Source organism: Phyllostomus discolor, chromosome 4 (assembly GCF_004126475.2).
Source record: "Phyllostomus discolor isolate MPI-MPIP mPhyDis1 chromosome 4, mPhyDis1.pri.v3, whole genome shotgun sequence".
Classification (NCBI taxonomy): domain Eukaryota; kingdom Metazoa; phylum Chordata; class Mammalia; order Chiroptera; family Phyllostomidae; genus Phyllostomus; species Phyllostomus discolor.
In genome coordinates this window covers 146,493,583-146,505,695 of record NC_040906.2, presented here as the reverse complement: position 1 = coordinate 146,505,695, position 12,113 = coordinate 146,493,583, and the positions used below count along the sequence as shown (strand labels likewise).

The 12,113-nt window shown below is 34.7% G+C and overlaps 1 protein-coding gene across 1 annotated transcript in view; it reads left to right on the top strand.

Moving 5' to 3' along the window:
* The window catches only part of ME1 (malic enzyme 1), a 172,623-nt gene that overhangs the window by 64,790 nt on the left and 95,720 nt on the right, over positions 1-12,113 (top strand). The window contains exons 4-5 of the mRNA XM_028510473.2: positions 2,267-2,342; positions 7,336-7,497. Of these exons, the coding sequence (XP_028366274.1) occupies positions 2,267-2,342; positions 7,336-7,497 (238 nt within the window). The remainder of the gene's footprint in view (positions 1-2,266; positions 2,343-7,335; positions 7,498-12,113) is intronic.

The window sequence follows — 12,113 nt, the reverse complement described above, 5'->3', positions numbered from 1 at the left end:
CAGTTTTGCTGTGAACCTGAAACTCCTCTAAAAAAATAAGGTCTATTTAGAAGAAAAGATTCAGGTGGGTTAATGAGGTTTATATTAGAAAGATGAGGTAATTTTCACTCTCATGCATCTTTTTCTGTATGCGATTTAAGATTTGGTTATCAACTGAGAGTGAGAGGGAGATAGGTAAAGGAGAGGTGAGGGGGGCAGAGGTGTGAAAGGGTCCTCTCCGGGAGTGCTAAGTTGGATTTGCTAGGAAATCATAGTGGTAAGCCGTATAGAGTGCCAGTTTGAGATTTGCAGCCACAAATAGAAAGTGAATTTTAACTTTGTTCCATAATTTTTTAAATAACAATACTTAGATCAGCTACTACTAGTAGCGGGGATCCCTAATACCTAGATTTTAGTCTTGAAGCACCACTTTCTACTAAAAGAAGCCAGGGCTTCTTAGAGAAGTGGATCATTTGGCTTGGGGCAAACATTTTCAAGAAGAGGTAGAATACCTTGTCATAACGGAGAACAAGAAAGTTATCAAAGAACTTTATAGTCATGTTAAAAGGGTTCAGGGGCCTGTGTAGAGTCTTCTACTAGCTAAAAACTGGGACGGTTTGAGTTTTCAATAAAGAAAATACCTGTAACGGATTAAGACAAAATATGTTTAAATCCATGAGCTCATATTGATCCAACACACACATACACTCACACACACACTTTCTCTCTCACACACACACTTCTTAGTGGGAACTCTTGAAGGATTCTAGCAAACACGTTCTTTTATAAAAAATGAAAGAATCAAGCACTTATCCTTTTTTAATATAAACTGTACCGCAGGTTAATCAAACAATAGTTATGGTGAAATTTCTCTTTAAAGAACCATTCCATCCAAAGTCAAGTCTTCTCCTGTCACCATATGTTTGACCTGCTTGACCCTTCACTATCCCCAGTGGGCACACAGTACAGTGTACAGATCATGTGACTCAGAATTATACACTTGAAACCTATATAATTTTATTAACCAATGTAACCCGAGTAAATTTAATTTTAAAAAAAGAAATGTTCCAGCTAATGAATGATGATAGAATTGGAACATCACCATTTTGAATTAATGAATTTAGATAATATGTACTAGCAGCTGCTAAAATCACAAAAAGGAATACAAGATATTATGCATCTTCTAATAAGACCAAACCATGACGTGTCTTGTAAAAAAAAATAAAAATCTGATTAAGCCTTTAGATTCAATTACCAATTTTCCAAGAAAAACAAAGTAAAGGTTAATATGTTAATCTGTATGGATGCAATCAGCAAAATCCAGATTTGGGGAAACTTTACAGACAAACAGTAGCATATAGGGATGGTTTATTTTTTGGATGATCAAACTATGTAAACTAAGGAGATGATACCATTAAAAGGCAGGAGACTTTTATGTTGCTCTTGAGAGAGAGGAGTTTTGATTGGGAGGAAACATATAGAGGGCTTCTGGGTAGCTGCCAAGATTTTCTCTGCTTCAGTGGATATTATTTGCAAGGATGTGGTTTGCCCTATAACAATTCATTAAGCTGCAATACATTTGTCATATGGAGTGGAGATATGTTTAACAATACTAAAGTAAAACTTTTATGTGAGTTTGAGAAATTTAAAAAAATTTATCTTAATTTTTGAAGTTACTTGTTAGGCTTTAATAGAAACTGGGGGGCTTGGGGGCAAGAAGTGTTAAAAACTTCATTTGAGAATCTAAGTAACAGCATTGCAAACAGCAACTGAGACCACACACAAAAGAATCAGGTGCGTCCCACATGAGAAGACTGCTCAGCCTTATCAGTCACTGCAGCTGCTGGCAACACATACTCTCATTTCTGCGTGGTGACTGTTTAATGAATGGGCTAGACACTGAGAAGTGCTTGTTTGTATGTGCTTTGTGTTGTTCTTCAGAGGGCTTTTATACATGTTGTTTAATGAAAGATTGTAGATGAATCTATAAGTGGGATTGATAATGCTATTTAAATTCTCTGTATATAAAATAATAAATGTTTTTTTAATTAAAAATACTTAAGAATGTGTAATGCCAGAATGAATGTACTTATTGTAGATGTCACTATATTGTTTAAAGTAATTTCTTCCTTACTTATGAGATTTCTATCCCTTACTTGCCTAAGGGAATAATTTTCACTAGTTTGAAAAAAATGGAGATACATCAAACTGATTTGAAAGTTTTTTTAAATGTTCATGATAGTTTGACAACCTGAAGTAAATTAAAACTACCTTTTTTTTCTGTCAGAGGTCTTTTTATTAGTATCCACGATCGAGGACATATTGCTTCAATTCTTAATGTGTGGCCAGAAGATGTCGTCAAGGTAAGTTATCAAATTTTTCCACTATGGCACATTTGTTATTTTTCCTGCCCGGTAATATATTGACAATTATCATGAATGTAATTAAATAGTGTTCACTAGCTTTTCTAGTGAATTTCACCTAATTTATATTCCCTTGATTTTTACATAGTGGATTAATTTTATTTTGATACCATTTAGATACCATTTCCTCATTTTTTCGATCTACCGGTAATTCCTTAGTATTTATTTTATTCATTGTAAGTGATGATAAATGTTGGATAAATGTTGAATAAATGCTGCAATGGTGAATGAATTTCTTTAAGCAAACTCCATTTTCATATTAATCATTTAATAAGAGGAATCAAAAACTCTGTTAACTTCCTTTATCATTGTGACCTGAGGTAGCTCTTCTGACTCCCCTCTGTGAGTGAACTAATGAAAATAAAGTAGTGACATAACGTGACATGTTGTAGCTTTCTTTCTGAGACACTGTACTTGGATTAGCTCTTGTAATTATCATGATAATTCAGTGAAGAAAGAAGGTGCATCCTGACAGTGGGCTATGGCAGTGTGAGGCGGTGGTGGGCGGTGAATGCAGGCCTCAGGGCCGGTGGTACACTACCTGCCTTGTCTAAAGAAAGTGAGATGTGCTTGTGCCCTCCTTCGCCCCTTTCCTCTTTCTGTTAGGTGCTTAGCAACTTTGTGGTATCTATTAGGATTAAGATTGAATAAATTGATGCCTTTTAGTGGTACAAAGATACTGTAGCTGTGACTTCTGAAGTGTCACTCCATTAACGACCTTTCTCCTTTGAGCAGCTGGGGCTAGAATCGGCTCACTCTGTTGTTGAAGGCTCATGCCAGGCAAACTTGTAAAACAAAATGTTTTCTACTCTTTTTAGTCTTCCCAGATTTTTCTCTTTTTTCTCCCACCTAAGTTGCTTACTAAATTTTTCTTCTACTCTGTAGTCTGCACTGTCCACAGGTCCAGTCCTTAGGAACAACCCCCCAAAATGTGTTAATTCTATAAAGTATAAATGTCTGATCCCCTAAGAAGGACAGTTAACATTTAATCAGGACTCTAGAGAGGACATTAAGAATTGAGTAATATGGGAAATAGTTCTGGAGTAGAGAGTTCTAATTAATATTCCTCTAATCCTAATGGCTAGGCAGTAATCTGTGCCTTGCTTTATGTTCTTCCTACTAGCTGATTAACTTTATTAATAGCCTGCTTTTATCTTCTCATCTCTTAATATTGGGCCCTCACTGATATTCTTGATCCTAATTATATGTACTATAATTTAGAAGCCTAGCATAGTTGCTAGCACATAGCAAGAACTTAATAAATGGCAGCTGCTTATTGTAATACAGTAGTGAAAAATAAGATGCAGTCTCGACTGTGTAGTTGAAAACACATGTGAGACAATGACAATCAGTTATTAGACAATATATAATTAAACTATCTGGTATAAATTTTATCACTATGTTCATTTATTCAGAGGATACTATCATTCAGAGAAGGCTATAACAGTAAAGAAATTTTTCTAGCCAAGTTGTAACTTAAATCTAGCCTTTGATAATTAGAAAGAGAATAATATACTCCCCTAAGAAGGGCACATATGAAAGTCGGTATCAAGCTCAGGAAGAGAATTATATGGTCTTGTGCAATAAGTAAATTGGCTGACCCAACTAAAGATAATTATTAATATTGAAATGGAATGTAATTAAGATTGCTTAAGAGGTGATAAAATTATTATAAAAGGTCTTGAAATTCATAAAGAGGGATTTAGACTTGAAAAAATAGACTGTTATATTTTGAGGAAGGCTCATCAGAAAGAGAGGAGAAGAAGGCAAGAATTCTGCACATAGGTGGCTACAACAGAAGTGTAGGCCCTGGGAAAAGAAAGGAACAAATGAAGACAGGTCAGAGAATGGGGCGTGTGTGTGTGTGTGTGTGTGTGTGTGTGTCCAAGAGAACCCCTGCATGTGTTATACAGAAGGCTTTATCAGGTAATGTCCACGTAATAATTGATACAGCAGGATGAAGATTTAATTTTTAAGAACAGACATCACTGATGGAATTGTGGTTGTCTGACTAAGGTAATCTTGATGTTGTGATTTAATTATTATACAGAAAACATACAATTGCTTTAATTTTTTTTTAAATTTATAGTTGACATGCAATATTATATTAGTTTCAGTTCTGCAATGTAGTAGACTATGTAACTTATGAAATGATCACCCTGATAAGTCCAGTACTATATTCCCTGTGCTGTATCCTACATCCCTGTGACCGTGTTTATAACTGGCAATTTTTACATCCTAATCTTTTCCCCTTTATAACCCAGCTCCCTGGCCTCTCTTTCAGCTAACAACCATGAAAATGTTCTATGTATCTATGAATTTGTTTTTGTTTTGTTTATTTGTTTCATTTTTTAGATTCTACATATAAGTGAAATTGCTTTATTTTCCTTAAGTGTGACAGAAAGTAGTTAAAAACAAAAGGAAGGTAATGTTAATTTAGTGATAAATTGCGTATATGACTATTTTTTAAATTACTTTATTGTTGTTCAATTATAGTTGTCTGCATTTTCTCCCCACCCCTCCCCCTCCCCCCAGGCAAACCCACCTTCTTCCCTTGCTTCCACCCTCCCCCTTAGTTCTTTTGTCCATGTGTCCTTTACAGTAGTTCCTGAAAACCCTTCTCCCTAATTTCAATGTCTCTGGTTATATTTTGTTTGCTTTTTTTCTTTTGTTGATTATGTTCCAGTTAAAGGTGAGATCATATGGTATTTGTCCCTCACCGCCTGGCTTATTTCACTTAGCATAATGCTCTGCAGTTCCATCCATGCTGTGGCAAAGGGTATAAGCTCCTTCTTTCTCTCTGCTGCATAGAATTCCATTGTGTAAATGTACCATCGTTTTTTGATTCACTCATTTACTGATGGGCACCTCGATTGCTTCCAGCACTTGGCTATTGTAAATTGTGCTGCTATGAACATTGGGGTGCATAGATTCTTTTGGATTGGTGTTTCAAGGATTCTTAGGGTATAATCCCAGCAGTGGAATTTCTGGATCAAAAGGCAGTTCCATTTTTAGTTTTCTGAGGAAATTCCATTCTGTTTTCCACAGTGGCTATATCAGTCTGCAGTCCCACCAACAGTGCACTAGGATTCTCTTTTCTGTACAACTTCTCCAGCACTTGCTGTTTGTTGATTTGTTTATGATGACCATTCTGACTGGTGTGAGGTGGTATCTCATTGTGGTTTTAATTTGCATTTCTGTGATGGCTAGTGATGCTGAGCATCTTTTCATATGCCTCTGGACCCTCTGTATGTCCTCCTTGGAGAAGTGTCTATTCAAGTCTTTTGCCCTTTTTTAAAAAAGTATTTTGTTGTTGTCCAGTTACAGTTGTCTGCATTTACCCTCCTCCACTCCCCCTTTTTAATTGGATTGTTTGTCTTCCTGGTATTGAGTTGTATAAGTTCATTATATATTTTAGTATTTAAACCATTATCAGATTATCATTGGCAACTATGTTCTCCCATACAATGGGATTCCTTTAAATTTCGATGATGGGTTCTTCAGCTGTGCAGAAGCTTTTTAATTCAATATAGTCCCATTTGTTTATTTTTTTGTTTCCCTTGCCCTAGGGGATGTATTGGCAAAAATATTGCTATGTAGGATAATCTGAAATTTTACCGCCTATGTTTTCTTCCAGGATTTTTGTGGTTTCGCAATTTACATTCAAGTCTTTTATCCCTTTTGGGTTTATCTTTGTGTGTGATTTAAGTTGGTGGTCTAGTTTCATTTTTTTTGTATGTATCAATCCAGTTTTCCCAACACTATTTATTGAAGAGACTTTCTTTACTCCATTGTGTACTCATGCCTCCTTTGTCAAGAAATGTTCAACATCACTAATCATCTGAGAGGTGCAAATTAAAACCGCAATGAGATATCACCTCTCACTTGCCAGAATGGCTACCATCAATACATCAAGAAACAACAAGTGCTGGAGAGGATGTGGAGAAAAGGGAACCCTTGTGCACTGTTGGTGGGAATGCAGACTGGTGCAGCCATTGTGGAAAACAGTATGGGGTTTCCTCAGAAAATTAAAAATGGAACTTCCTTTTGATCCAATGATTTCACTTATGGAAATATATCCTAAGAATCCCCAAATACCAGTTCAAAAGAATATATGCACCCCAATGTTCATAGCAGCACTATTTATAATAGCCAAGATCTGGAAACACTATAAGTACCCATCAGTTGATGAGTGGATAAAAAAGCTGTACTGCATTTATGTAATAGATTACTATGTGGCAGTAAAAAAGAGGGACCGCTTATCTTTTGTGACAGCATGGATGCACCTGGAGACTATTATGCTGAATGAAGTGAGTCAGTCAGTGAAAGACAAATACCATATGATTTCACTTATATGCAGAATCAAATGAATAAAATAAACTAATGAACAAAATAGGGCCATAGATATGTGGAACAGACTGACAGCTGTAAGAGGGGAGGGAGGAACTGTATGAAAGAAGGTGGAGGGATTAGCCAAAGAACATATGTGCATAAGCCATGGACACAGAGAGTGATATGGGGATGGCCTGAGGGAGTGAGTGGGACTAGGTTCAGGTGGGCAAAGGGGGAAAAAGTGAGGACAACTGTAACAGCATAAACGATAAAATATAATTTAAAACTAAGTGGTTGTAAATGGAGAAAAAAATCTTTATGTGCGTACCCTCTCTTCTTTTTTTGTCAACCAAATTAATCATACATTTATTTTTTAAAAAATATAAAATGTATATATCAAATTTATTTATTCTCCCCACTCTTCCACATACACAATCACATAAAATGTTTTCTGTATATATTCAATTTCTTTGAGGGTTAGCATTAGTGTTTTGAGGGTTAGTATTTCATTACGGAAGTATTAACTTTAGAAATAGAGACGAGGAACTGTGCCCAGGATTTGCAAACCCCTATTAATAGATATTTTTTCTTTTTCTTCTAGGCTATTGTGGTGACTGATGGAGAGCGTATTCTTGGCTTGGGAGACCTTGGCTGTAATGGAATGGGAATCCCTGTGGGCAAATTGGCTCTGTATACAGCGTGTGGAGGGATGAATCCTCAAGAATGTCTGCCTGTCACTCTGGACGTGGGAACAGAAAATGAGGTAACAAATTAAGTATCCAAGAAAGTTATTCACCTTTTATAAAAAGCAGGATTCTTTTATTTTGAGCTTATTCCAGGAACCTCATAAAAGACATTATTTTTTGGGTGGTTCTCCCTCTTTCCCAACTCTTACAAGGAAATTATTTTCTGTTTTCATTTTCCTTCTTTATAATGTAATAATCTTTTACCAGCTCCTTTATTGTTTATTATTCTTTGGTGAGTATCTATACCATTATTCTATAGAGTGTATATTTTAGATATGATTTTATTTTATTTATTGATTTGAGGGATAGAGAGATAGAAACATCGATTTCTGCTTATTTATGCATTCATTGATTACTTCTTGTATGTGCTCTGACCAGAGATTGAACCCACAACCTTAGTGTGTTGGGATGATGCTCTAAACCAACTGAGCTACCTGGCCAGGGCCAAGATATAGTTTTTGCCCCTTTATATGTTATAATAGTAACTTGGAACAGTTTTTATGTTCTTTTTATGTTTAACACTCTTTGTATACATGAATGCTTATTTAACCTTTATATAGGATTCATTTATAAAAGATCCACTCATTAATGTGGATATACAGAAAATTGTGCACTAATGATCCATAACACTGGACTATTGGTTTGATAGGTTGTATTAATTACATGAAATATTTTATCTCCTGAAAAATGGGTCCTAAAATTGCCAAATTTTCAGTTCTCTTACATTTTGTCACATTATGTCCATTTAGTATTCCTTCTTCTTTGGTGCTTACTGCTTTTATGTTATTCCACTCCGTATCAGCCTCCCTCCACCTGCACACCCGTCTATCCACCATCGAATTTCTTCCTTTGCTTTTCTGTAAATCTAGCTTTTAAAATTCTTTTTCCATTAAACATGTCTGGCACATACTTATTTCCAAGTTTATGAGGTGCAAAATTAGAAAATATTATGATAATTTAAATGGATCTGTTGCTAAAGTGTTATGTGTTGTTTCTAGATATATATTTTTTTTACTACCACCGAGCAGACTGTTGAGATATTAGGGGGAAAAGTTGAGTGGTGGAATTTTAACTCTTTGACAGGTCACTGGAGAATATCTTTTTAGCCTGAGAGGCTTCCTGAAACCCTTCAAAGTGCTTTGTAGAGTTTAATTGAATTAGATTATATAGATTTACTTCAGTTATATAAATATGAGCACCCACTATCTCTCAAGGCCTCAGTGAAGGCTGAATAATATTGGAGTAAACAAGATCTTGCCAGCAGGACACTCAGAATGTAGAAGAGGAGATACATGTATAACTAGTTTCAGCACTCATTAAATGCTTTGATAGGGATATTTGAGAAACCATTAAGGACAGTTAGCAAACCATTTCTCTGGCAGTTCCAATATGCTCTTAGTCTCTAATTATATTTCTGCTATCTACTTATAACTACTTTATTCTAAAATCATATTTAAGAAATGTAATGGTAAAAATGTATATTATAAATGCTTAGCCAGAGTTTTCATTCTGAAAAGAGAGTTATTTATTCCTTTAGATAGTTTAGCGATACCTGAAGTTAGCCAAACCACAAAGTTTGAGCACACCGTCCCGAGACTGCCCTCACTTCTGGCACCAATTGCAATTTGGGGGTTTCCCCAAGCACTCTCCAGACTTTATAAGACTGGAAGGACTCACAGGTCTCCGTGAAAGTTACTGTAATTACAGTTAAGTTGTATAACAAGGACAGGAGGCATATGAAAATCAGCCAAGGGAAGTGATGTATAGGGCAGAGTCTTGGAAAGCTCTAAATGGGAAGCTTCTATTTTCCTCTCTTTGTGAAGTCAAGACACACTATCTTCCAGCGCTGAAGTGTGAGGCTGACATGTGCTCCAGTGTTCTGAGTGTGTATTGGGAATTCATTACCTAGGCATGATTGATTGATTGCCACATGAACTCAGGTCTCCAGTTTGACTGACACCGCATGACCCAGGGTCTCCCATCCCAAAGCACATGGTTAATTTTTCTAGAATAGCCAGCCTCCACCCTGTGACTATTATTTGCTCCCCCTTGGCGTCTAGGTAAATGGTTAGACCCTATCCAAAATAGTTGAATGCATGTGAACCATGTTACCAGAGTCCATGCAAACAATAAACAAAAATATGAGACGAACACACAAGAAGAAAAATAGGTCTAAAATTTAACGTTAAGTAGAATTCAGCTTGAAACCCATAAGATTATGGGTTTGATTATTAAAAGTTTTCAAAAAATGTAGTTCCTGTGCTCTAGAAACTGTTTCCAGAACAACTATAAAGGACACATGGACAATAACAAGGGGGGTGGAAACAGGGGAGGGAGGTGGGGAAGGCTAGGGTAGTGGGGAGAGGTGGGAGCAAAAGACAGAACACTGTGCTTGAACAACAATAAGAATAAAAAAATTGATTGTGAGTATTGATTGTAAAGCCATTGAATTGTACACTTAAAATCATATATAGTATATAAATTATAGCTCAATAAACAAGAAAAAAAATCGACAGCTTCACATTTCATTTTATGCAAAGAACACACACTTGCTGTCCAAACCCTTAAAAAATAACATGTAAGAAGACACTGATTATTAGTCCTCTGTTTACATGTGTTCTCAGATTCATCACTTGCTAACCAAGTAATCTTGGAAAAGCTACTTAACTCTTCTGTGCTTCATCTTCCTCATGTAAAATGAGTACTTGTGTTAGAGAGTTGTCATGGTTTAATACATTTAGACTGTTTAGAATTTTGACTGGCATTTTGTAAGCACTTAGTAAATCTTAGCTTACATTAACGTAGATGTAGAAATTAAAATCCTTCATAAAATATTGGCAAATTGAATATTGTAAAATATTTTTAATGGCAAACACTATATTCAAACCATTAATAACACCATAGTTGTACTATGTTAGAGGTGTTCTTTTAAAGAGTTATCTGGACACCTGTTGTTGATACTATTCTCATTTTCATTCTTTTAAAAGTGCTAGCCTGAGCTATAAGACAAGGAAAACAAATGGAATATAACTGACCGACTGAAAAAAAAATATCATTATTTATAGGTAAAATAATGGTTCCTATAAGACAAGGAAAACAGGTAGAATATAACTGACAGACTGAAAAAAATTATAATTATTTATAGGTAAAATGTTTATCCATTGTTAAAACCCAAGAAAATCAACTAGAAAATTAGAGTGTCCAGTAAAGTGGCTATTTATAAAATACATATTAAAAGCTAAACAGCTTTCCTATGTACTTGTAATATCCAGTTAATAAAAATTGTTTCATCTGCAATAGTAACAGGGGTTCATTCTGCCATGCTTTATGGTGTTCCACATTTCTAAGTAAAGAAATAATGACATTCATTTGGTTCATGAACAGAATTTCTTTAAAAATAAATATCTGCCTTCTCCTTTCCAAGATTAATAGAGGTATGTTGTTTATTAAGCAAAATATATTTAAATTTCTGACTCATTTGTCTGATAGTTTTATTGGTTTTTGGATCACACATATCAGCTGTATTCCATTAGCAATAAAGCATTTACATTTCAGAATAAGAATAGAAACCATTTCAGATTTCTGTTGCTTAAAATAGATAGAAATGCACTAATACAAGACTTTTTCTCTTCGTTGTGAGTTCTTGGAGTTCAAAATATTTAATAATACTCTTTGTAAACAGTCTAACCTAAATTTTTATGTCCTTTACTCTTAATTAATACATTAATAGAAATATATAATATGTAAGCATAAAAATATTTGGAGTTAAATAAGTTACCAACTCTTGATGTTCTCATTTTAATGTTCTGATATTTTATCCTTTTTATTTATTATTTTCTTCTTTTTTCTCTGTTTATTGAATTTATTGCAGTGACACTGGTTAACAAAATTATACAAGTTTCAGGTGCTGCGAAGACAAAAAAGAAAACCAAATTAACTAAAATATGACCAAGTCAATGGGTTTCTGTAAAGTGTAATGGAATTTTTATGTTGCCAGTCTTTCACCTATGGAAAACTGTTTTTAGTCACATATTCCTATAGTAATAACTTTTAATGTCATCCATTTTGTGAACCTGTCCAGTTTTATACTTCATAATAAAAATATAAAAACTAATTGGTAATATCACTTAGTTTCTAATCTAGAACAACCTAGCAAAGTTTATTTAAAATTAGATCCCCTTTTTATACAAATTACAAATGTTTCCTTTTTATCATAATTACCTACATGGAGTAGTAATGAAAATAGAAAAGGAATTAGCAGGTGATTGATAAGACAGTTCTCAGTTGCTGTAAAGTCAAACTTGCTTGACTTTCAGGAAAAGGAGGTTTAAGGAATGAGGACCCTGAAAGTGAGTCACAGAAATGCTAGGATGAAAAACACTGTTAGTCTTTGAGTCAATAAAGCAAAATGTTAACTTTGGGAGGACATTTGTGTTTTCATCTTATCTTTCACCTATTATTCCACAGTCCACATTTTCTTCAATTTGTTTGTGAAGCAGTTGCTAAAAAAATTTTATTTTCATTACCTGAAGTTAATTTTGTTCATTTATTTTTGTTACCTGAAGTGAATTTTCTTCCATTGTCTGTTAAGACTATACCATGTTTGATTTCTTATTTTTTCTGTTTCTGAAAA